This window comes from Leptopilina heterotoma, unplaced genomic scaffold, assembly GCF_015476425.1.
Source record: "Leptopilina heterotoma isolate Lh14 unplaced genomic scaffold, ASM1547642v1 Lhet_45, whole genome shotgun sequence".
Lineage (NCBI taxonomy): Eukaryota > Metazoa > Arthropoda > Insecta > Hymenoptera > Figitidae > Leptopilina > Leptopilina heterotoma.
Window position 1 is genome coordinate 2,935,016 of NW_025111086.1, and position 24,383 is coordinate 2,959,398.

Here is a 24,383-nt window from a genome sequence, read left to right on the forward strand (position 1 = left end):
CAATTAAGTATTTTATATTTTTTTTCTTATAGAAAATATATTCTCATTTGAAATTTATTTATTTAAGTTATAAAAGTTATTAAATTGTTAATTATTTACAAAACAGAAAATAATTGTTTAGAAGACAAATAATAAAATAATAAACGCAATTAAAAAATTGTTATTAGCGCACAATTAACTAAATAATAATATTATTAATAATAATTAAAAAAATAATATTAAAAAAATGAATATAAATTATTATTTGTCAGGGGGAGTAAATAAATTATTATAACTTTGGTAATTATTAATATTATTATTATTATTATTATTATTATTATTATTATTATTATTATTATTATTATTATTATTATTATTATTATTATTATTATTATTATTATTATTATTATTATTATTATTATTATTATTATTATTATTATTATTATTATATCATTAAGAATTTATTATTTTGAATTATCGACAACTTTAAGGAAAATTTAGTCTTTTAAAGTTTTTATCGAGAAAAGAGTATTAAAAAAAATCACTTGTAAATAATCTTATAAATGTCGAATGTTAAAAATACGTAATTTTTATTCAAACATAATAAGCAAATCCAGATTAAAGTGTGAATTAAAATAAAGTATGAATATATGATAAAAAAAAATATTATTTTCGCGCAGTGTATCGTTATTTTGAGAGGAACATTTTCACCAGTTTGACCCTCGAATAACGATACAAATGATAACGTCTAGTCAACACAAATTTTTTTTTCTCTTTTTTATCTAAAATTTTGTCATTAAAAAAAAATTTTTTTTCTTATTTCGAAAAAAATTTTTCCCTTTTTTATCGTAATTATTTACAAAAATTTTTTTTTATTCACTGAGTTGACAATAATTTTTCTTTTCTTATTTATTCTTCAATATTATTACTGCGACAATGAGTCTTTTATCATTTCCTGAAGAAAGGGTTAAAGTGTCAAGAGGAATGTTCAACTCTGTATTTTGTAGTTAAACAAAATTAATAATTAATTTTACAATTTATTGAACAATTAATTAACATAATTGTTAACTAATTGTGAAGTTAATTTATGTAATTATTTACTAACTAGGTAATTAACAGACATAATTGTTAATTAATTAATTGGCACTTAATTAATTAGTTGTTAATTAATCGGTGCTTAATTAATTAGTTATTAATTAATTAGGACTTGATTAATTAAGAGTCAATTAATTAGTTATTAATTAATTAGGACTTGATTAATTAGGAGTCAATTAATTAGTTATTAATTTATTAATTAAGGCTTAATTAATTAGTTGTTAATTGATTAATTAATTGATTACCGAATTAGCAGTTAAACCAGAAAAGAATTTCAAAAATTGTGAAAAACTCAAAAAGAAAATTATCGAAAATAATTAATAATTAGTTAATTTGACAAAATTAGTTAATATGAACCAATAAAATTAGTTAATTAATTAAATAATAGCGTAAAATTTATTATTTCTCTTTTTTAATTACTGGAGTGTAAAAATTTACTTTTTGTAAATTTTTCTTATCAAAAAAAAAAAAAAAAATGCTGCAGCGTTTTTTTGTATAAATTTATATAAAATAGGTAATAAATTTTATTTGTAAACAAATAATTTTTATCAGAGTGTGAATTTTTCACTTTTATGCCTAATTGTGAAAAAATGTTTGTGTACATGAAATGTTAAAAAAAAAAAATATGTAACAAAAATTTGCACGTTTGAAATTTTATGGAACAAAAAAGAAAAAAATAATAAATGCTCTCCGTCCGATTATTATATATTATAATATAATAAAAATAATTATATCTTTGTATATGTTTTATTAATTAATTATAGGCATAAGATCGATAGGTAAATCTACTTTTTTTGTACAATAAAGATCAAAACATGCCAAATAATATAACATAATTGTATTTGTAAGAATTTATTTTCAATATCCTGTAAACAATATTATAGGGACTTTGAAATAAACAATAATTATCAATTGTTATTAACAAAATAATTGCGGGAGTTTTTTTTATTTTTTTTTTTTTACTTCCGCCGATTATTTTTATGTAGAAAAAAAATTTTTGTCCTATTTTCCTATTGAAATTAAATTCATTTCTTTTAATAATTAATATTAATAGTTTTTATTAATTATTATAATTAATATTAGTAACAATTAATAATATTAATAACAATTATTAGTAATAACTAATAATATAGTTATTAATATAAATGGAAAACATTATTAATAATTTATTAGTTAATTCAAATTAGTTAATTTTTAATTAATTAATTATTAATTAATTAATTAATTAATAATAATTAATTAATAATTAATTCAAATATTTTTTTCTTTTCATTTTTAATGAGCGGATTTTTCAACATAATGGAAATGAAAAGAAATTTATAATTTGTTGTATTGCTAAAATTATTTAGTAAGAAAGAAATCTTGTTGCAAAATTTGATAACCCTGACAATCGTATATCAATGATTTTTTCAAATGCCCCAACTAAATTAATACAGAAATGAAAGAATATTCATTCATTTAATATGATGATGATTATTTTTTTTTATGAATGAATATATAAAATGACAGAAAAGATACAATTAACGATAAAAATTTGCATCAACTCTTTTCCGCGAAGAGATATAAATCTTTGAAACTTAAAAGGAAATTTTTATCGGAAGAGAACGATGAATAAAAAGTTGACCTCTCTCTCTCTCTCTGTTTCTCGATACAAGTTTGATTTTTTTTGTTTAATTTAATGAAACTATATTTAATTTAGAAAAATAAATTTTATTCAAATTTTTTTTTGTCGAATAATATTTATTATATTTTGGTATAATTATTAATAGTTTATTATAATTAATATTAATAGTTATTATAATGTATATTTTTTATTTATACAAAAAATTAATTAATTAACTGATTAATTAATTTGAAATGAATATAAATATTTTTGGTCGAATAATATTTATTATCTATTGGTAATTTTGTATTATAAATTTATAATAATTATATTATTATAATAAAAATATATATTTTTTACTTATATAAAATAAATATAAATATTTATTTATTTATGTTTTATATAGTAAATATTTATTTACTCGATATTAAATATTTATTGATATTTATATATTAAATAACATATTTACAATTTCTCTCTATAGAGACAAAAATATTAAAACGTAATTTATCTACTTAATTATTAAATAACACTATTTATTAAAATCATTTCAATAAATATTTTTCAGTATACATAAATTAATTAATATTAATTTAATTAATTTAATTAATTTAATTAATTTAATATTTTTTAGAGAAACAAAGTTTTGTTTATAAATTATTACTTAGCAACTATAGACCCATCTAGAGAAAATATTTTTCTTAGTTTATTTAAGTAGCTTATTTATTATAATATAATATATATTATTACCTACTATTATTATTATTTTTACTATTATTTTTATTATTATTATTATTATTTTTTTTTTTTTATTATTATAAGAAACAGTCTTAGATCAGGCGCATTATTTCTTAATTGAGCATACATTAATTAATAATTAATTAGAATTAACTAGATCACAATTGTGCTCGAAGTTGCGTTACCCTTTTCATTTATTTTACTCTTAAGAAAGCAAATTAATATTTCTTGTCATTTTTTAAATGGAAATTTATTCATGGGTACAAAAAATTTAAGGGATGAAAAAGTAAAAATCCGCTCTTATGTAATGGAGTCAATAAATTTATAAATTAATGGCAATTATGCATTGTTGACAATGATAATACTATCAGTTAAATACTAAAAAAGTTTTTGCCATTAAAATATTTAGACTTTATGTTTATATTATTTGATTGTGAGAAAAAATTATTCATCTATTTTTTTTATTTTTTATTAATATGTATTACTATTATTTTGTTTACTAATATTATTTTATGATTTTTATTATTTATATTTTATTTATTTTTATTATTTTTCATATTTAATTTAATTTTTAGATTAAATTTAATTTCGTTTAAAATTTTATTTAATTTGTAAATTAAATTTAATTTCATTTAAAATTTAATTTAATTTGTAAATTTAATTGAATTTCATTTAAAATTTAATTTAATTTGTAAATTTAATTTAGTTTCATTTAAAATTTAATTTAGTTTAAAATTTAATTTAATTTGGTTTAAAATTTAATTTAATTTATAACGAAATTAATTGCGTTTGAATTTATTTAAACAAAAAAAAGTTTAAAAGAGCGGATTTTAGATAAAAATAAAAGGAATCAAAATATTAATCGCGAGAGGCGGTTCCAGCGTCTCTTTAAATTCTTGAATTATTGTTTTTACGAAAATTGACTAAATGATGATAGCAAGATTACTAGTCTTCTAATCTTCTACAGTTAATTCGCTAAAATAAGTTCACAAAACGATTTGCTGAACAAAAGAGAATTTTTTTCGAGTGAAATTCAAATTTTTCTGTATATATATACGATTTTCAATGAATGATGTTATTATTCTTAGAATTATTATTTAAATTTTAATTATTTTATAGTGTATTAAATATATTGGTATCTAGAACGTACCAAGAGTGCGTCATCAAAATTAAGAGATGGAATATTTTGTTTTTAATCGTTCCAGCGATTAAAGTTACTTCCTTCCTTTTGTATTTATTATACAAAAATAAATTTTATACGTTTTTTTGTAAATTCGTATTTTTGTAAATGTAAAAAAAAAAATTTTTTTTCCTCCTCATTTTTAGAGAAGTGGATTTTGACCGGAAGTATTTCTGTGCAGAACAATGTGCTTTTCTAATTGTTTCTTTCGCAATATATGATAGAGTGATGCTAGTGATAAAATTAGTGAAACAACGCTACCCCATTTGAATATTTGATCGACAATATTGACAGTGTAATAAGCATGTGAAAGTAGACTGAGCACTGGATCGGGAATATTTTCAATTGCAGCTTCCATCCACATAAGGGGCAATATCGTACCGTCCTTAATTTTTCCAAAATATGGCACACCGTCTGCTTTACGTGCCTCTAGATTTAGTTGTATTCGCGAATGTCCGCCAATCGGAACTCCCAAGTGCTGCAAGAATTAGATTTTCTTTATTAGAATTTAATTAATTTGTTAATTATTAATTTTGTAAATTTTGTTAATTTTGTTAATTTTGTTAATTTTGTAAATTTTGGTAATTTTAAAAATTAGAATTAATTAGTTTTAAATTTGACGATTTTTGATGAAACTTAATTCTGCTTAAAAGTTTGCAGTTAATCCTCTGCTGTTGCTAAAGATCGTTATCATCAAAAATATAAGGCTGAAATCCGTAACGTTTTTAAAAAACGAAAACCAAAAAAATAATCCAACAGTTTTTCTTATTTTTGATTAAAAATCATGATGTTATTTTTTAACAACTGTCTCCTAAGAAACAATTAATTTCTCAAAAATTAACGAATATGAAAATTAAAGCTGAATTTAACTTGGAAAAAAATTTCTTTTTTATTTTTCGTTTTTATAAAAACGCTGCGGACTTCAGCCTCATATTTTTGATTTTGATGATAACGATCTTTAGCAACAGCAGAGGATTAATTGCAAATATTGAATATTGAAAAAGATTTTTTTTTGTTTATAGAAAAAAAATGTCCTTTGTTTAAAAATTAATTATTAAATTGCACACATGTTATGAATCTAAATTTTATCAAAATATTATGTTTATTCTAAAAGAAACCTGGCGTATTAAATTGACAAAACAACAAAAGAAAAAATTCTTTTGTTTCAAAAAAAAATTTATTTTTGTTTTAAAAACGATATTTCTCGTGAATTAACAAAAAAATGCTAATTTTCAAAAGACATCGTACGATGGTGATTAAAATTTATCATTGTTATCATTTTTTCGATTAGAGAAAAAGTGGTGCCACCGATGTTTACTATCGAGAAAAATATTATTCTTTTTTGTAAGATAGTTCCAGTATTTTTACTCATTCAATGAAGTGAAGATTGTTAAAAAAAGTGTTTTTTTCCTTTTGTCAATTATAAAATTTTGTCTAATTTTTTTTTTTATTTAGATTCTTTTTCAAAAGGTTTTATTCAAAACTAACCTGGTGTATTAAATGTTAAAAAATTAAAAAAAAATTAAATTTTGGAGAAGTTACAAATGATTGCAAAAATTCAATTATGTTCAAAAATTTTTTTAAATTCAATTCTATTTATAAATAACAAAATTTTTCTCTGAAATTCAATTATTTTCAAAAATTTTAATATAATATTCTTGGCAAAATTTCAATTATTTACAAAAATTTTTTCCTCAATTAAAAGAATTTCAATTCAATTCTATACGCAAACATTTACTTTTTATTGTCATACATAATAAAAATTTCACGGGAATTCAATTATTTACACATTTTTTTTTATAAAATTCTCCGCAATAATTCAATTATTTTATAAATAATAAATTTTTTTACAGGGATTCAATTATTTTCAAAAGTAATAAAATTCTTCGCAAAAATTCAATTATGTTCCAAAATTTTTTTAAATTCTTGTAAAAAATTCAATTATTTTTATAAATAACAAAATTTTTCTCCGAAATTCAATTATTTTAAAAAATTTTCCTCAATTAAATGATTTTTAAATGTCTGTTATTTAAAAAAATTTTAATATAATTCTCATTTAATTTATTAAAAAAATTATTTATTTTTCTATTCAAATAATTGAATTTTCGTAAAATTTTTTAATAAAAATTTATTTAAAAATGAATTCTAAGTTAAAATTTGTAAATTATAATTGAATATTAAAAACATAGCATGTATTTTTAGAAATAATTTAATTTTGAAAAGGTTTCAAATTAAAATTTTTAAAAAATTGAATTTTTCATACTTTTATCTAATAATTCTGTATATGGAATTAATTTTTTAAAATAAGTTTAATTAAATTTTTGTTTGAAATTATTTGAAGTTTTTATTTTCTATTATATATTTAATTGAAGTATTGCCGAATAATCGAAATTTTTGGTAAAATTGAATTGTAAAAAATTGATTTAAAAATTCTCAAATAGAACTTTTTCAAAAAATATTAAAAACAGTTGATTTAAAGAAGAATTTTATTTAAAAATTATAGAAATTTTTAATTGAATTTAATTCGTAAATAAATGTATTGGAATGTATTGAAATAAATGTATTGGAACATTTTTGTTGAGTATCTAATCATTTGTAGAGTGAATCAGAATATTCTTTCGTTTCAGGAAGAAAATCAGAATAAACATTTTGAAAAAAAAATTAGATTTAAAAGGAAAAATAGAAAAAATTAAATTTTAGTAAAAAATCCCAAAGGTTCAGTTATAATTAATTTTTTTTTTTAAATAGATATTATTTATGGTAAAAGTTTAACTCACTGGATGCAAATCGATGAAAGTTTCATGTAATTCCTTCTGTGGATTGAGACCATCGAATTGTTCAATGAGAAGTTTATCACCCTGATAAAAATGAGGGTAGGATGTTAATGTCGGCATTCCAAAATTGCAGGCCGAGGCATTGAATACTCCCATTGGTGGACATGAGGCTTTCGAAAATACCTTTTTCTCCTTGTCCCTTACTCGCTGACAGTAACAATAATTCTTTGTTTCGGAAGCTGTGAAAAGATCGTCAACCGGCACGTATCTGAAAAAAATATTTTTGTCCCTTTAAATATGGTGAAGTCCGCGTCAAATCGATCAAGATTTTTTTGATGGAATGGGATTTGGCTATAAATTGGCTGAAATAATACTACTATAGTAACATAAAAAATCCCCAAATATTTTTTCAAAATTTTTAAAAATGGCGGAGATACGGGACTTTTTAGTTTTAAGCAACATTTTTTTTGAAACGCTATAACTTGAGTTCTAATTATTCGATTTTTATTTTCAAAGTCGCTAATGATTTGTTTCTAGATATACTATTAAAAAAAAAATTAAAAAATAAAAAAAAAATTTTTTTGAAAATTTTGGGGGTAAAAATTTTTTTTGATTTTCGTTTTTGAAAATACGTCATTTTTAATTTTCTTAATTTTTTGGTCAAAAGAAGCTATAAGTGTAATTGACAAGTCCTGAAAGTTTCATCGTGGGACCGCCAGTAGTTTCGGAGAAAAAAAATAAAATGTAAATTCGGTTCACATTGACTGTACCTACATAATGGTTTGTAACACTATGAGTTTCGTTCAGATGATTTAATTTTCAATAATAAAGTGTCAAAAAATTTTTTTTTAGATATAAGATGTAAAAAAAATTTTAAAAAAAATTTATAATTAAAAAAAAATTTTTTTAATATTTTCTTGAAATTTTTTTTTTGGAAATTTTTTTTTGAAATTTTTTTTTTCTATTTGAAACTAGATTATTTTTAATCTTTAAAATATTTTTTTTAAAAGAAGCTACAAGTGCAATTTACTGAAAGTATCCTAGACCACGACTATGATGGCAAGGCGGCATTTAGCAGGTACAACGTTTGTTGGTACAGGATCGTTTATGAAATTGGAAATTTAATTTAAATCATATTTTATTGATACTTTGTTGATGAAATTCCGTACAGGTTAACATAATTAAAAACAAATGTAACTTTCTTAACTGTGCAGACGAACAATGTGATAAAAATGTTATGTTTGTGATACCGGCGGTCTTATTAAATCGTTTTAACAGTATTTTATCATTATATGAGGTATAGTGTTAGTTGACTAGCATAGAAAATATATCATTTTTAATTGTATATTTTGTGTGGATTAGAGTTACTTAATCTAAAATGTCTTATGTTAAAAAGTGTTTTAATCCTTTTGAACTTACTAATCACGACAGAATAACTAAAAATCTTCGACATGTTTCGCAACAAATTTTTGAAAAATTTCCGCAAATTTCAAAAGATAATTTTCTCTGTGATAGTTGTCGTAAGAAACTTTCTGGCGGACAAATTTTTACTAAAGAAGTTAAAAACACAGATTTTTCACAAAAAATCGAAGATGATGAACCGTTAAACAAAAATGATTTGAAAGTCGATAATGATAATTTATTAGAAAATAATATTGAATTTAAAAAGATTGATAAAGGAAATGCCTTTCTTTCTTTGAATTCTTGTTTGCGAATCCTTGGCGAAAAAGAGATTAATTTCTCTGAAATAAAAACTAAAAAACAAAAAAAAGACATTTCCAAAAAAGTATGTGAAACGATTCAACGAAAACTTTTTGATCAAATTATCGAAACAAAAGATGACGAACTTATAACTCATTTAAAAGAATGCTTCAAAAAAATTGAAAATAAAGAAAAACAAATATCTTTACTGACAATTTTACCAAATAGTTGGACAATAAGAAAGATTGAACGTGAATTTGAAACTTCATTTCATATGGCTTCTAAATCGAAAGAATTGATTGAATCTAAAGGCTTTTTATCAACTCCAGATCATAAAATAGGTAAAACTTTGTCAGATGAAAAAGTACTGAATGTTGAAGCTTTTTATAGAGACGATAACAACAGTCGCATAATGCCCGGTAAAAGTGATTGCGTATCAATTAAAGTTGATGGGCAAAGAAAAAATGTTCAGAAGCGTTTAATTCTATGTAACTTAAGAGAATTGTATGAAGCTTATAAGATGACTTATGCAGGTACCAGTGAACAAAAAATCGGGTTTACAAAATTTGCGGAGTTGAGACCCAAAGAATGTGTTCTAGCTGGAACAAGTGGCACACACAACGTTTGTGTTTGTGTTATCCACCAAAATGCTAAACTTATGTTTATTGGTGGAAAAATAAGTGAATTAGCGATTTCTAATTCTCTACCTTTTTCAACCGTTCAGCAGTGGATGGCACAATCAATTTGTAATCCTGCACAAATTGATTGCTATTTTAATCAATGTCCAAATTGCCCAGGTGACGAGAATCTCAAAATTCTTTTAGAACAAGCTTACGTACAAAAAGATATTACACAAGTCATAATAAAACAGTGGATCACAACAGATCGATCAGACCTCGAAACAATTATTGTACCTGTTGATGAATTTGTTAATAAAATAAGTGAACATGCAAGACGACTTCTTCGTCATGATTTTATAGCGAAACAACAAGGTATGTATATTGAAACTATAAAATCTAATTTATCAATTGGTCAGTTCCTTGTTCAACTAGATTTTGCAGAAAATCATAGTATTGATTTACAAGATTCCTCTCAAGGCAAACATTGGTCAAAAACACAAGTAACCATTCATCCATTTGTGGTATATTATCGAACAAGTGAAGGAGATTTAAAACATATCAGTTATGCTATAATATCTGATATAAAAGAGCATAACACGATCGCCGTACATCTATTTCAAAAAAAACTATTGATTTTCCTACGTGCGAAGTTAGAGGTTAACATAAATTTAGTATTATACTTTTCAGATGGTTGTGCTGCTCAGTATAAAAACCGAAAAAAACTTTGCTAATTTAACTTTGCACGAGCAAGATTTTGGCTGTAAGGCAGAATGGCATTTTCATGCAACTGCCCATGGCAAAGGACCTTGCGATGGGATCGGAGGTATTCTTAAAAGATCAGCTGCTAGAACAAACATTCAAAGACCATATGATAACCAAATTACAAACGCAAAAGAAATGTATGACTGGGCAAAAACACACTTCAATGATATTTGTGTTGAATTTTGCTCTAAAGAAGAATATGCATCCGAAGAAATATTTCTGAAAGAGAGGTTTAACAATGCGATGACAATTGAAGGTACACAACAAGTACATGCTGTCATTCCTGTTTCATTATCGGAAGTAAAGACTAAACCTTTTTCCAATTCTGATGAGTTTACAGTAGTTCCTGTCTTTAAAAATCAGAATAAGACACGTAAGCGACGTAAAGTTTAATAAAAGCCCTTACAGTGATGCAATATTCATTTACTTTTTGTATATACGTATAATAAAATTAAAAAAAACAAAAAAAAATTTCAAAATTAAAAAAAACAAAAAAAAATTTTAAAATTAAAAAAAAACAAAAAAAAATTTTTAAATTCAAAAAAAACAAAAAAACATTTTTTAAATTAAGAAAAAAACAAAAAAACTTTTAAAAATTAAAGAAAACAAAAAAATTTAATGATCTAGAAAAAAAGGACAAGTCCATCGTTACAAGCCAATCAATGCGTAAGTACAGTCAATGTAAACCGAAATTACATTTTATTTTTTTTCTCCGAAACTACTGGCGGTCCCACGATGAAACTTTCAGGACTTGTCAATTACACTTATAGCTTCTTTTGACCAAAAAATTAAGAAAATTAAAAATGACGTATTTTCAAAAACGAAAATCAAAAAAAATTTTTACCCCCAAAATTTTCAAAAAAATTTTTTTTTTATTTTTTAATTTTTTTTTTAATAGTATATCTAGAAACAAATCATTAGCGACTTTGAAAATAAAAATCGAATAATTAGAACTCAAGTTATAGCGTTTCAAAAAAAATGTTGCTTAAAACTAAAAAGTCCCGTATCTCCGCCATTTTTAAAAATTTTGAAAAAATATTTGGGGATTTTTTATGTTACTATAGTAGTATTATTTCAGCCAATTTATAGCCAAATCCCATTCCATCAAAAAAATCTTGATCGATTTGACGCGGACTTCACCATATATCTTTTGGCAAAAAAAATCTACTTCCGATTTTGTACTCTATCAACAAATATATTTTGTTATTTAATAAATTTGTTACTTAATATATTATTAATCTCTTTATTAGACAATAGCCCATATTTAATTGTTACTTAATATATTCGTTACTTAATAAATTCGGTACTTAATGAATTTGGTACTTAATAAATTTGTTACTTAATAATTTTGTTACTTTAATAAATTTGTTACTAAATAAATTTGTTACTTAATAATTTTTTTACTTAATAATTTTATTACTTAATGAATTTGTTAGTTAATAAATTTGTTAATTAATAAATTTGTTACTTAATTAATTAATGAATTTGTTACTTAATTAATTAATGAATTCGTTACTTAATTATTTTGTTACTTTAATAAATATGTTACTAAATAAATTTGTTACTTAATAATTTTGTTACTTAATGAATTTATTACTTAATAAATTCGGTATTTAATTAATTCGGTACTTAATAAATTTGTTACTTAATAATTTTGTTACTTAATCAATTTGTTACTTAATAAATTTGTTACTTAATAATTTCGTTACTTAATAATTTTATTACTTAATGAATTTGTTAGTTAATAAATTTGTTAATTAATAAATTTGTTACTTAATTAATTAATGAATTCGTTACTTAATTATTTTGTTACTTTAATAAATATGTTACTAAATAAATTTGTTACTTAATAATTTTGTTACTTAATGAATTTATTACTTAATAAATTCGTTACTTAATAAATTCGGTATTTAATTAATTCGGTACTTAATAAATTTGTTACTTAATAATTTTGTTATTTAATCAATTTGTTACTTAATTAATTAATGAATTTGTTACTTAATCAATTTGTTAATTAATTAATTAATTAATTTGTTACTTAATAAATTCGGTGTTTAATGAATTCGGTACTTAATAAATTTGTTGCTTAATACTTTTGTTACTTTAATAAATGTGTTACTAAATAAATTTGTTACTTAATGAATTTGTTACTTCATAAATTTGTTACTTAATTAATGAATTCGTTACTTAATTATTTTGTTACTTTAATAAATATGTTACTAAATAAATTCGTTACTTAATAATTTTATTACTTAATAAATTTGTTACTTAATAAATTCGGTACTTAATAATTTTGTTGTTTAGTAAATTTGTTACTAAATAAATTTGTTAGTTAATTTTGTTACTTAATAAACGTACCTCATAGTGGGTATTCCTTGTGCACTCGAGTGACCATGAAACTTAAGTGGAACAGTTCGGCAAATTTCCTTCGAGTAAATGTGCAATGTTGCATTTGGATCGCGAATAAGTTTCGGTGGAAAAATACTGCCATCGGTGCCTGTTATTTTGTCACATTCCTCATCGCCCCATATTTCCCTGCTCTCCATTCCATTAAGTCTTTCAATAATGCCCAATTTGTCCATATCATTTTCACCCGTATTAATTGTGAATCGATCATTCGACAAACCTGGTTTCTATTCACAGAAAAATTGTACAATGAAATTTAAAAATTATTAACAATATTAATAGTGCTCGAAAAATTATTAACAATATTAACAGTGCTCGAAAAATTATAAACAATATTAACAGTGATTGATTTTTATCATAAAAAATGTTACATAAACCCTACTGCGATGCCTTGTCAATATGTGAAAACAAGAACATCGGTTTTTTTTTCCTAACTTTAATCTCAGGGAAAATATTTGCATTTATGCAAAATTCTTACACATTATTATGGATTTTACAACAGTTTTGCGACAATAATTACTTGTAACAAAAAAATTTGTTCTGATTATGAAATTATATTTCTAAAAAATCAATTAGAATTTTGATCTTCAGTTGAATGATGTTGACGTCGACGCTTCGTTTTTTTTTGGGCAGAAATCGAAAAGAAAAATATTTTTCGACTATTTTTAGAGAAGTGTCACTAAATTTGTCTTTTGAGCTAAATTAGTGATGACACTTCTCTAAAAAAAACTAGCATCGACGCTAATTTCAGAAACTTGTTGATTTCTTTTGCCTTGGCAAAAAATTCGTTATAAGATTAAACGAATAATATGAATATCAAGAATATTAATCAGAGTAGACTCATTGCGTTTAAATTAATAATTCACGTTTGACAAACGAATGCGATTTATAGTATGATCCAATCAACTTTTTCCAATTGAAATCATTTTCCTCTTTGTGGATAGTCGTTAATTTTTTCCCCACCTTTAATCTATACACTGTCTTCTTAGTCATATAATTAAAGAATTTGAATTTAATTCACTATTTAAATTTTATTTAAACCACAATTAAATAGAATACAATTTAAACCACAATGAAATAGTATACAATTTAAATAAAACACTATCAACTTAGTAGCACCAGATTACAACTAATCAAAATCAAAAAACTATTCTCAAAAATTATAATCAAATTCTTTAAAACGATTCAATTATTTTCAAAAAAAAAAATATTCGAAATTCAATTATTTTTAATATCTAATATTTTCATAGAATTTCGCAAAAGAATTTAATTATTTAATAAAAAATTGATAAAATTCATCAAAAATTCAATTATTTTCATAAATAATAAAATCTCCACAGGAATTCAATTAAATTAGAATAGGATTTTCAAAAATATTTCGAAAAAATCAATTATTTAACAAAATTTTTATACAGTTCTTCACAATAATTGAAATACTTTCACTAATATAATAATATTATTCATGGAAATATCAATTTTTTAAAAAAGTTTGTGATAAAATTCTAAGTAAGAATTCAATTATTTTCATAAATAATAAAAATTGCACAGGAATTCAATTATTTACAATTTTTTTTAAAATATTTTTTTGCAATATGTAATTCAATTATTTTCAGAAATAATAAGAATGAAATTCTTCACAAAATTTCAATTATATTCTAATAAAATTCTTGCATGAATCCAATTATTTTCAAAAAAAATAATAAAATTCTTTGGAGAAATTCAATTATTTTCAAAAATAAAGTTTTCCACAAGAATTCAATTATTTTGAATAAAATTTACAGGGTTTTAATTATTTTCATAAATAATAAATTTTTTTTTTAGAAATTCAATTATTTTCATAAATAATAAAACTAATCGCTGAACTTCAATTATTTTTAATAAAATTTTAATCAAATTGCTTAAAAAATGTAATTATTCTTAAAAATTTGATTAAAATTCGTTAAAAGAATTCAATTTTCAATTTTGAATGAATTAAATTAGAAATTTTAAAGAACTTCGATTTTTGAGAAAATTTTAATAATTCCAATTCTTTTCAAGTTACTTGTATTTTTTAATAAACATTTAACTAATTATTAAAAATAATGGATTTATTGAAGAATTTTATTTAAAAACGCTAAAAAGAATTAAATTTTGGAGAAAATACAAATGATTCCATAAATTCAATTATTTTCAAAAGTAGTAAAATTCTTCACAGAAGTTCAATTTATTATGTTAAAAAAATTTTAAAAATTCTCGTCAAAATTTCAATTATCTTTATAAATAATAAAATTCTTTTCCAAAAATTCAATTATTTTTAACAATTTTCGTTAATTCAATGATTTTTTAATTTCTACTATTTTAATAAACTTTTCTGAAAGAATTGAATTATTAAAAAAAATTTTTCGATAAAATTCTACGCAATCATTTAATTATTTTCATAAATAATAAAAATTTCACAGGAATTCAATTATTTTTAAAAATTTTTTCTAAATTTCCTTGCAATAATTCAATTATTTTCATAAATAATAAAATTCTTCCTAGAAATTCAATTATGTTCCAAAATTTTTAAAAATTATGTTAAAAGATCGAATTATCTTTATAAATAAAAATAATAATAACATTTTTCTTCAAAATTCAAGTGTTTCCAAATTTTTAATAAAATTCTTGGTTAATTTAAATTATTTTCAAAAATCTTCCTCAATTTCATGATTTTTAATATCTACTATTTTAATAAAGTTTCCCAAAAGAATTCAATTATTTAAAACAAACTTTATAATTAAATTAAATTAAATAAACTCTAATAATTCAATTAATAAATAATATAATTTTTTACAGGATGAATTTAGTTATTTTCATAAATTTTCATTTTATTAATTCAATTATTTTTAATACAATTTTATTAAAATTATTGAAAATAATTCAATTATTTAAAAATTTGTTGATAAAATTTCTTCTAAGAAATTTAATTATTTTCTTTTATTGATATACTGAGAAATTCAATTATTATTTAAAAAAATTTGAATACAATTCTTCACAAGAAATGAATTATTTTCATAAATAATAATAATTTTCAAAAATAAAATTCTTCACAGGAATTCAATTCTTTAAAAAAAATTTTTATTAAAATTCGTTGCAGGAATTTAATTATTTTCATAAATATAAGCTTATGGCAGAATTTCAATTATTTTTTTGTGCAATTTTAAATAAAATGATAGAAAATTGCATTTATTCTTTTAATTTTTTTTAAGTTTGCCGAAAGAATTCAATTATTTAAAAAAAAAATTTATAAAATTCTTCATTAAAAATTCAATTTTAAGAAATAATGAATTATTTAATAAATTATTTATTTTTGTATTTAAATAACAGAATTCTCAAAAATATTTTAATCAAAATTGATTAAATAATAAATTTAAAAATTTTAAATTATAATTTGAATATTAAATATAAATATTAAATAAATACTAAATAATAAATAATTAATTGAATTTTAAAAAGGGTTCAAAAATTAAAATCTTTGAAAATTGGAATTTATAGTTATGATTTAAATTTATTTATATTATAAATTCTTATGATTTAAATTAATCATTTTATCACTCTGTCATCTTAAATTTATCATAAAACATGAAGAAAGCGATGACTCCGAGTCATCGAAGACTCGGAGTTATCAATTTCTTTATGTTTTATAATAAATATTCTTATTAAGTTGTTAAATTTCAAAAAGGTTTGAACTTGAAAATCTTAATTCCAATGGAGAAATAATAATGATTAAATATTTTATTTAAAAAAGAAGTTATTGATGTTTTCGAATAATTTTACTTTTTAAGAAATTTGTAAATAAATGTAATAGAACATTTTTTTTTGTGTATTTAATAATTTTTAGAGTTAATCGCAGAATATTTTTTTTTGGGTCAGGGAAAAAATCATAAGTCCGGAAATCAGGGAGTCGGGGAAAAAGAAAATTAAATTTTTGTTGGCAATCCTGTATGAACAATTAAAAAGAAAATTTTGTTTTCCCTGACTTCCTGATTTATAGGTATATACTGAAATTCTACAATTTTAGTATATTTTCGTATTTTCAGACATTTTATAAATTTTTAGTTACAAGTGTGTTATTTTATTTATTTATTTTTATTCATTTTATTGATTTATTTTTTTCGGGATTTAAGACAATTCGATAAAGATGCATTCGGTATAATGGTTTTCGGGAAAACGCGGTTGTGCAAAGTAACTTTTTATAGTAAAAAATTTCCGGTGAAGCATTTCTGGTAATTTTTACTACTTTTGGAGTAAAAATTACCAGAAATGCTTTACCGGAAATTTTTTACTATAAAAGTAGTAAAAGCTACATTATATTTTTCTCCGTGCGGTAAAATGGTCATTGAGTAAATTTTTTATTCGGTAAAATGGTCGCGAACCGTTTTTTTTCTGATTTTCGATTTTTCTGATGCTTCTTAAGCATCAATTTGCCACTTTCAAGAAAAGTTATGAACAAAATATTCGAGAGAAAAAAAAAATAAAATTACTCACAAGTGCAAGAAGGCCGAATTTCTCAAACGGAATATGCTGCTTCATTGAAATAAAAGGTTTTCCATAATTGAACAATTCATCGTCATAGCCCCATAAAAATTCGCCAGCCGAAAGTTTGATAAATCTTTTAGCCCTCAATCCGGCTAAAATTGTCGTGAAAGTGAAATGATAAATATACGGATAGTCCCTTAAATAAGCCATAGCGGCAAAAAGGAGAAAATTTGGTACAACTAGAATCTCTTCATCTGAACGACCACCCTCCCATTGATATGATCTCACTTCCTGATAGGAAATTGTTCCATTTTGATGAAATACCGGATTGACACGTTGCAATGTCTCACGATAAATATAAGGACCAATGTCCTCGACTCGCAATTTTTCAGCACGATCATTCTCAAAATCCTCGACATTCGTGTAATTGAAGAGATGAATTTTGTAGACAACACGAACCGAGGGTCTTTGCCACATGGCAAAATTATTTGTTCCATTTTTAATTTGCAACTCTGTCATTATTGCATCGCGAAATATATTTGTACACCAAAATACAACGAGAATTGTTGTACTGAATATTATTATTGATCCAATAATCCACACTAAACAACTCTTTAGTAATTGACCAGCTTCTTTGACATTTTGTTTTTCCATTTTTTTGGAAAATTCCGGGGGGAAAATTCCCTTTTTTTGGTTTCAAAATCCTTTCTTTCTTTCTTTCCTTCTTTTTTTTTGGTTCACTTTATTTTCGCCTCCTTTCTTATTTTTTTTCACCAAGGTGGCATTTTTAGTGCCTTTATTTTTTTTTTTTTGGGGTTCGTTTTTTTTAGAAAAAATAATCACTTGAAAATTAAAAATGGGATAAAAAAAATTACATCCGATCTGTGAAGAAGGTTTTCGACAGACTGACTTCCTAAGTAAGTTGCCGTCGCACAAAAATCTTCCCCCTTTTTTTAAATCTTGTGATAACCTTGTTGCGCGAATGACCTATGCCGCTTAACACCTCCGATAGCCATAGTTAGGACATGGATCTTCATTTTATAATCTGGCGTGAGAGTCTGCTAAGATGAGAATAATCTCCCTCTCTCTCTCTCTCTCTCTCTCTCTTTCTTTATTTACAACCACATATCGAAATTTTAATGTCGTCTCGACGAAAAAAGGAAAGGAAAAATTTATTAAAATTTTTAAAGAGAGTCGCAATAATTGTCGAGACAAAAAATTGTCATTAAAAAATTAAAAATATATCTTTACAAATACTCGTTTTTTTATTTTTGATTTCAGCAATAGGTCAACATTTTTAAAACGCGAGGCTTCATGAAAAATTATCAATAAAACATAAAAAAACATATTTTGATAATTTTTTTCTTTTTGTTATCAATATTCTCAAAATTGAGACTTAATAAAGGAATAAATGAGGAATTGTTACTCAAGAATTTTCTTCTTTTAATTAGTCTTCTTTGGAGAAATTCAATTCTTTTCAAAAATAAAAAAATTCTTTGGAAAAGTTCAATTATTTTCAAAAATAATAAAATTCTTTGAAGAAAATCAATTATTTTCAAAAATAATAAAATTCTTTGGAGAAATTCAATTATTTTCAAAAGTAGTAAAATTCTTCGGAAGAATAAAAATTATAGTTTAAAATTTTCCCAAAATCTTTTGCGTGAATTCAATTATTTTCAAAAATAATAATATTCTTTGGAAAAATTCAATTATTTTCAAAAATAATAAAATTCTTTGGAAAAATTCAATTATTTTCAAAAATAATATAATTCTTTGGAGAAATTCAATTATTTTCAAAAGTAGAAAAATTCTTCGGAGGAATTCAATTATTTTTCTAAATTTCCACAATATTCTTTTCAAAAATTCAATTATTTTACAAAAATCTAAATAAAATCCTTCGTAAAAATTCAATTTTATTCAAAAATAATAAAATTCTTCACAATAATTCAATTGTGTTCAAAAAATTAAAAAAATTCTCGTTAAAATTTCAATTATCTTTATAAATAATAAAATTCTCCTCCAAAAATTTAATTATTTTCAAAAATTTTCGTCATTTCAATGATTTTTATTATCTACTATTTTAATAAAATTTTCCGAAAGAATTCGATTATTAAAAAAATTTTTTTTGAACAAATTCTACGCCAACATTTAATTATTTTCATAAATAATAAAAATTTCTGCGAAATTCAATTATTTACAATTTCTTTTTATAAAATTTGTAATTCAATTATTTTCAGAAATAAGAATGAAATGCTTCGCAAAATTTCAATTATATTCTAATAAAATTCGTGCATGCGAATTCAATTATTTTCAAAAATAATAAAATTCTTTGGAGAAATTCAATTATTTTCAAAAATAAAAAAATTCTTTGGAGAAATTCAATTATTTTTAAAAATAATAAATTTCTTTGGAGAAATTCAATTATTTTCAAAAGTAGTAAAATTCTTCGAGAGAATAAGAATTAGTTTTAAATTTTCCCAAAATCTTTCGCAGGAATTGAATTATTTTCAAAGGTAATAAAATTCTTCGAAGGAATTAAATTATTTTTCTAAATTTTTACAATATTCTTCTCAAAAATTCAATTATTTACAAAAATCTGAATAAAATCCTTTGTAAAAATTCAATTATTATCAAAAATAATAAAATTCTCCACAAAAATTCAATTATGTTCAAAAAATTCAAAAATTTTTCGTCAAAATTTCAATTATCTTTATAAATATTAAAATTCTTCTCCAAAAATTCAATTATTTTCAAAAAAAATTTTCCTCAATACAATTATTTTCAATTTTCAATAATATTTACTATTTTTTATAAAATTTTCCATAAGAATTGATTATTTAAAAAAATATTCAATAAAATGCTACGCAAACATTTAATTATATTTATATAAGTAATAAAAATTCACAGGAATTCGATTATTTTCATAAATAATAAAATTCCCCTCGAAAATTCAATTATGTTCCAAAATTTTTTGAAATTCTCGTAAAAAATCCAATTATCTTCATAAATAAAAATAATAATAAAATTTATCTCCAATATTCAAGTATTTTCAAAATTTTTAATAAAATTCTTGTTAATTTAAATTATTTTCAAAAATTTTCCTCAATTTCATGATTTATAAAGTTTCTAAAAAGAATTCAATTATTTAAAACAACATTTTAATAAAATTCTAATAATTCAATTATTTTCATAAATAATAAAAGTTTTCCCAAAAATTCAATTATGTTTCAAAAGTTATAAAATTTTTCTCAAAAATTCAATTATTTTAGATACAATTTTATTTGAATTCGTCGAAAGAATTTAATTACTTGAAAATTTGTTAAATTCTTTATAAGAATTCAATTTTAAGAAACATTCAATTATTCACTAAATTATTTACTTTTGTATTTAAATAATTAAATTCTAGTAGAATATTCTAATAAAAATTGATTTAAAAATGAATTATTATTATTATTATTATTATTATTATTATTATTATTATTATTATTATTATTATTATTATTATTATTATTATTATTATTATTATTATTATAATTATAAAATTATTATTAAAATAATTCAGACAAACATTAACAATAACAGTCCAGTATTTATCTAATCGTCAATAATTTCACACGCATTCAGGTAAAATATTTAATTTGTTTTTGTTTGGCTCTCGTAATTATGAAAAGTATACTAATTATTATTATACAATAACGATTAAAATTTTAAATTCATTTATGAAAAAAATGTATATCATATTCAGCATGTGTTCTAGCTTTTTTTTTTCTCAAAAGGTAAAAAAACAAATCTTTATGAATTATTATTCCTATAATCCCTTTTAAATTGTCAAAGCAATAAAAATTATATCATTTCCTTAAAATTGTGATAATTTTTTTTCCCCCTATTTCAATGTTTCAATACAGAGCAAAAATTCAATTTTACGTCAATAAAAATTATGATTTCACGATAAAATGTTAATTCTCTTCTCTTCATGTCATTTTCTCTTCATTTCTTTTTTTTTAACAAAAGAAATATATATATAAAAGAAAAAATTGTTTTATATGCAACTTTGGACATTGAGCATTTTTTATGACATTTCTGTAGTCATAACAAAATAAAAACTTGTTTTAAAGACTTATATCTGAAATTAAAAGATAAATTATTATAAAGTACAATATCACATTTTAATTAAAATATTAATAACGAGTTTTCTGTGTTAATTAAGGAAAGAGGGAAAAATTTTTTTTCTAAGTGCTAATCTTCTACTGTCATGTCGTTTCAAATTTATTCGCATGGGAAATTAATTTTTTTTTCTTACTAGCCAAACTTGTATAAATTATAATTTGAAAGAATCTTTAAAATATTAGAATTAGAACCGAGAAAATACAAATTTAATTTAATTTTGCATTTTATCAAATTAGTTTTCAATCAATGGAGATATTTTATTTTTTTTTGTTCTAAAATTTTATTTTTGAGACATTTTTTATACTGTACATGAAATTTTTTTTTATTTCGCATTAAAAATTGAACCGTAGTATTTATTTATTTAAAGTATTTTTTTTTATTTAGAATTATTGTTAGAATATTATTATTATTATTATTATTATTATTATTATTATTATTATTATTATTATTATTATTATTATTATTATTATTATTATAATTATAAAATTATTATTAAAATAATTCAGACAAACATTAACAATAACAGTCCAGTATTTATCTAATCGTCAATAATTTCACACGCATTCAGGTAAAATATTTAATTTGTTTTTGTTTGGCTCTCGTAATTATGAAAAGTATACTAATTATTATTATACAATAACGATTAAAATTTTAAATTCATTTATGAAAAAAATGTATATCATATTCAGCATGTGTTCTAGCTTTTTTTTTCTCAAAAGGTAAAAAAACAAATCTTTATGAATTATTATTCCTATAATCCCTTTTAAATTGTCAAAGCAATAAAAATTATATCATTTCCTTAAAATTGTGATAATTTTTTTTCCCCCTATTTCAATGTTTCAATACAGAGCAAAAATTCAATTTTACGTCAATAAAAATTATGATTTCACGATAAAATGTTAATTCTCTTCTCTTCATGTCATTTTCTCTTCATTTCTTTTTTTTTAACAAAAGAAATATATATATAAAAGAAAAAATTGTTTTATATGCAACTTTGGACATTGAGCATTTTTTATGACATTTCTGTAGTCATAACAAAATAAAAACTTGTTTTAAAGACTTATATCTGAAATTAAAAGATAAATTATTATAAAGTACAATATCACATTTTAATTAAAATATTAATAACGAGTTTTCTGTGTTAATTAAGGAAAGAGGGAAAAATTTTTTTTCTAAGTGCTAATCTTCTACTGTCATGTCGTTTCAAATTTATTCGCATGGGAAATTAATTTTTTTTTCTTACTAGCCAAACTTGTATAAATTATAATTTGAAAGAATCTTTAAAATATTAGAATTAGAACCGAGAAAATACAAATTTAATTTAATTTTGCATTTTATCAAATTAGTTTTCAATCAATGGAGATATTTTATTTTTTTTTGTTCTAAAATTTTATTTTTGAGACATTTTTTATACTGTACATGAAATTTTTTTTTATTTCGCATTAAAAATTGAACCGTAGTATTTATTTATTTAAAGTATTTTTTTTTATTTAGAATTATTGTTAGAATATTATTATTATTATTATTATTATTATTATTATTATTATTATTATTATTATTATTATTATTATTATTAATATTATTATATTTAATTATTATTATTGTTTTAAGTTAGTAAACTTGGAATTAGTTTCTCTGCTTATAGTTTACTGACGTTTTAATTTAACGTCATTAAAGAACTATTCTTGAATTAAAAGTGTTCGAGAAAATGAATTATAGAGCAATTAGTGCTCGTTAATATTGTTACAAATAAGTCAAAAGTTTTGAAAAATGTATTAAAAAAATTCTAAATAATAAAATGAGATAAACTCTTTTTTTTCTGTATAAAATTATTGACGATTAGAGAGAGAGGGAGAGAGAGAAAATTTTACTAGATTATGTATTATATTGAAGTCACTATCATGGGCAATTTTCAAGAGTGACTCGTGCGACTCATAATCACTGCCAGACGAGAAAAATCATGACTTCTGATAGCTTTCATTTCCTAACGAGACTATAGTCTTTATAATACCGAATAATGGGGGCTTTTACCTCATATATTGTAATGACATTTTTATTTCTTATTTATAGTATTTATTGATTTTGTTAACAAAAATTCAGAGCTTTTTTCTGAGGATATCAAATTGAGACAAAAAACGAATAAAAAATGTTGCATCGCAACATTTTTGATTCATTTTTTGTCTCAATTTGATATCCTCAGAAAAAAGCTGTAAAAATTTATATTTAACAAAAAATTTTCTAATTTCAAGTGGACCCAAATTTTCTTCAGTCCAAAAAAAAAAATTAATTATTTAAAACAATGTTTATAAAAATCTTATAAAGAATTCAATTATTTTTAAAAATAACAAAATTTTTTACAGAAATTCAATTATTTTTAAACATTTTAATAAAATTTTTCGCAATAATTCAATTATTTTCATAAATAATAAAATTCTTCTCAGGAATTCAATTATTTTTGAAAATTTTAATAAAATTCTTTAATAAAACTATTCAATTATTTTTCAAAAATAATAAAATTCAAATTCTTTGGAAAAATTCAATTATTAACAAAAATATTAGATTTTTTCACAGGAATTCAATTATTTTAAAATATTTTAATAAAATTGTTCGAAACAAATTAATTATTTTAAATACCTATATACAATTTTAATAACAATTTTTTGAAATAATTGAATTATTCTTTTAGATTTTCAATAAAATTATTCCCGAAAATTCAATTATTTTGAGGTATTTTAATGAAATTCTTTGTAAAATTCAATTATTTTCATAAATAACAATATTCATCATAAGAATTCAATTATTTTTGAAAGTAATAAATTTCTTCTCGGAAATTCAATTATTTTCGAAAATAACAAAATTTT

General features: G+C 21.3%; 1 protein-coding gene across 1 annotated transcript; it reads right to left on the reverse strand.

Moving 5' to 3' along the window:
• Positions 1-4,152: 4,152 nt before the first annotated feature.
• On the reverse strand, positions 4,153-18,379 carry LOC122507097 (scavenger receptor class B member 1-like). Its single transcript, XM_043619621.1, has 4 exons — positions 17,365-18,379; positions 12,811-13,085; positions 7,373-7,637; positions 4,153-5,073 (listed from the first exon to the last, which is right to left on the reverse strand). The coding sequence occupies exons 1-4, from the start codon at positions 18,007-18,009 to the stop codon at positions 4,738-4,740; spliced, it is 1,521 nt and encodes a 506-aa protein (XP_043475556.1). The 5' UTR covers positions 18,010-18,379; the 3' UTR covers positions 4,153-4,737.
• Positions 18,380-24,383: the final 6,004 nt, after the last annotated feature.

Coding starts and splice junctions, on each gene's coding strand:
- LOC122507097 (XM_043619621.1), bottom strand. CDS start 18,009: ATGGAAAAACAAAATGTCAAAGAAGCTGGTCAATTACTAAAGAGTTGT. Junction 7,638..12,810: donor CAAGGAATACCCACTATGAG/GTACGTTTATTA, acceptor TATTTTTTTCAG/ATACGTGCCGGTTGACGATC. Junction 5,074..7,372: donor CTTTCATCGATTTGCATCCA/GTGAGTTAAACT, acceptor TAATTCTTGCAG/CACTTGGGAGTTCCGATTGG.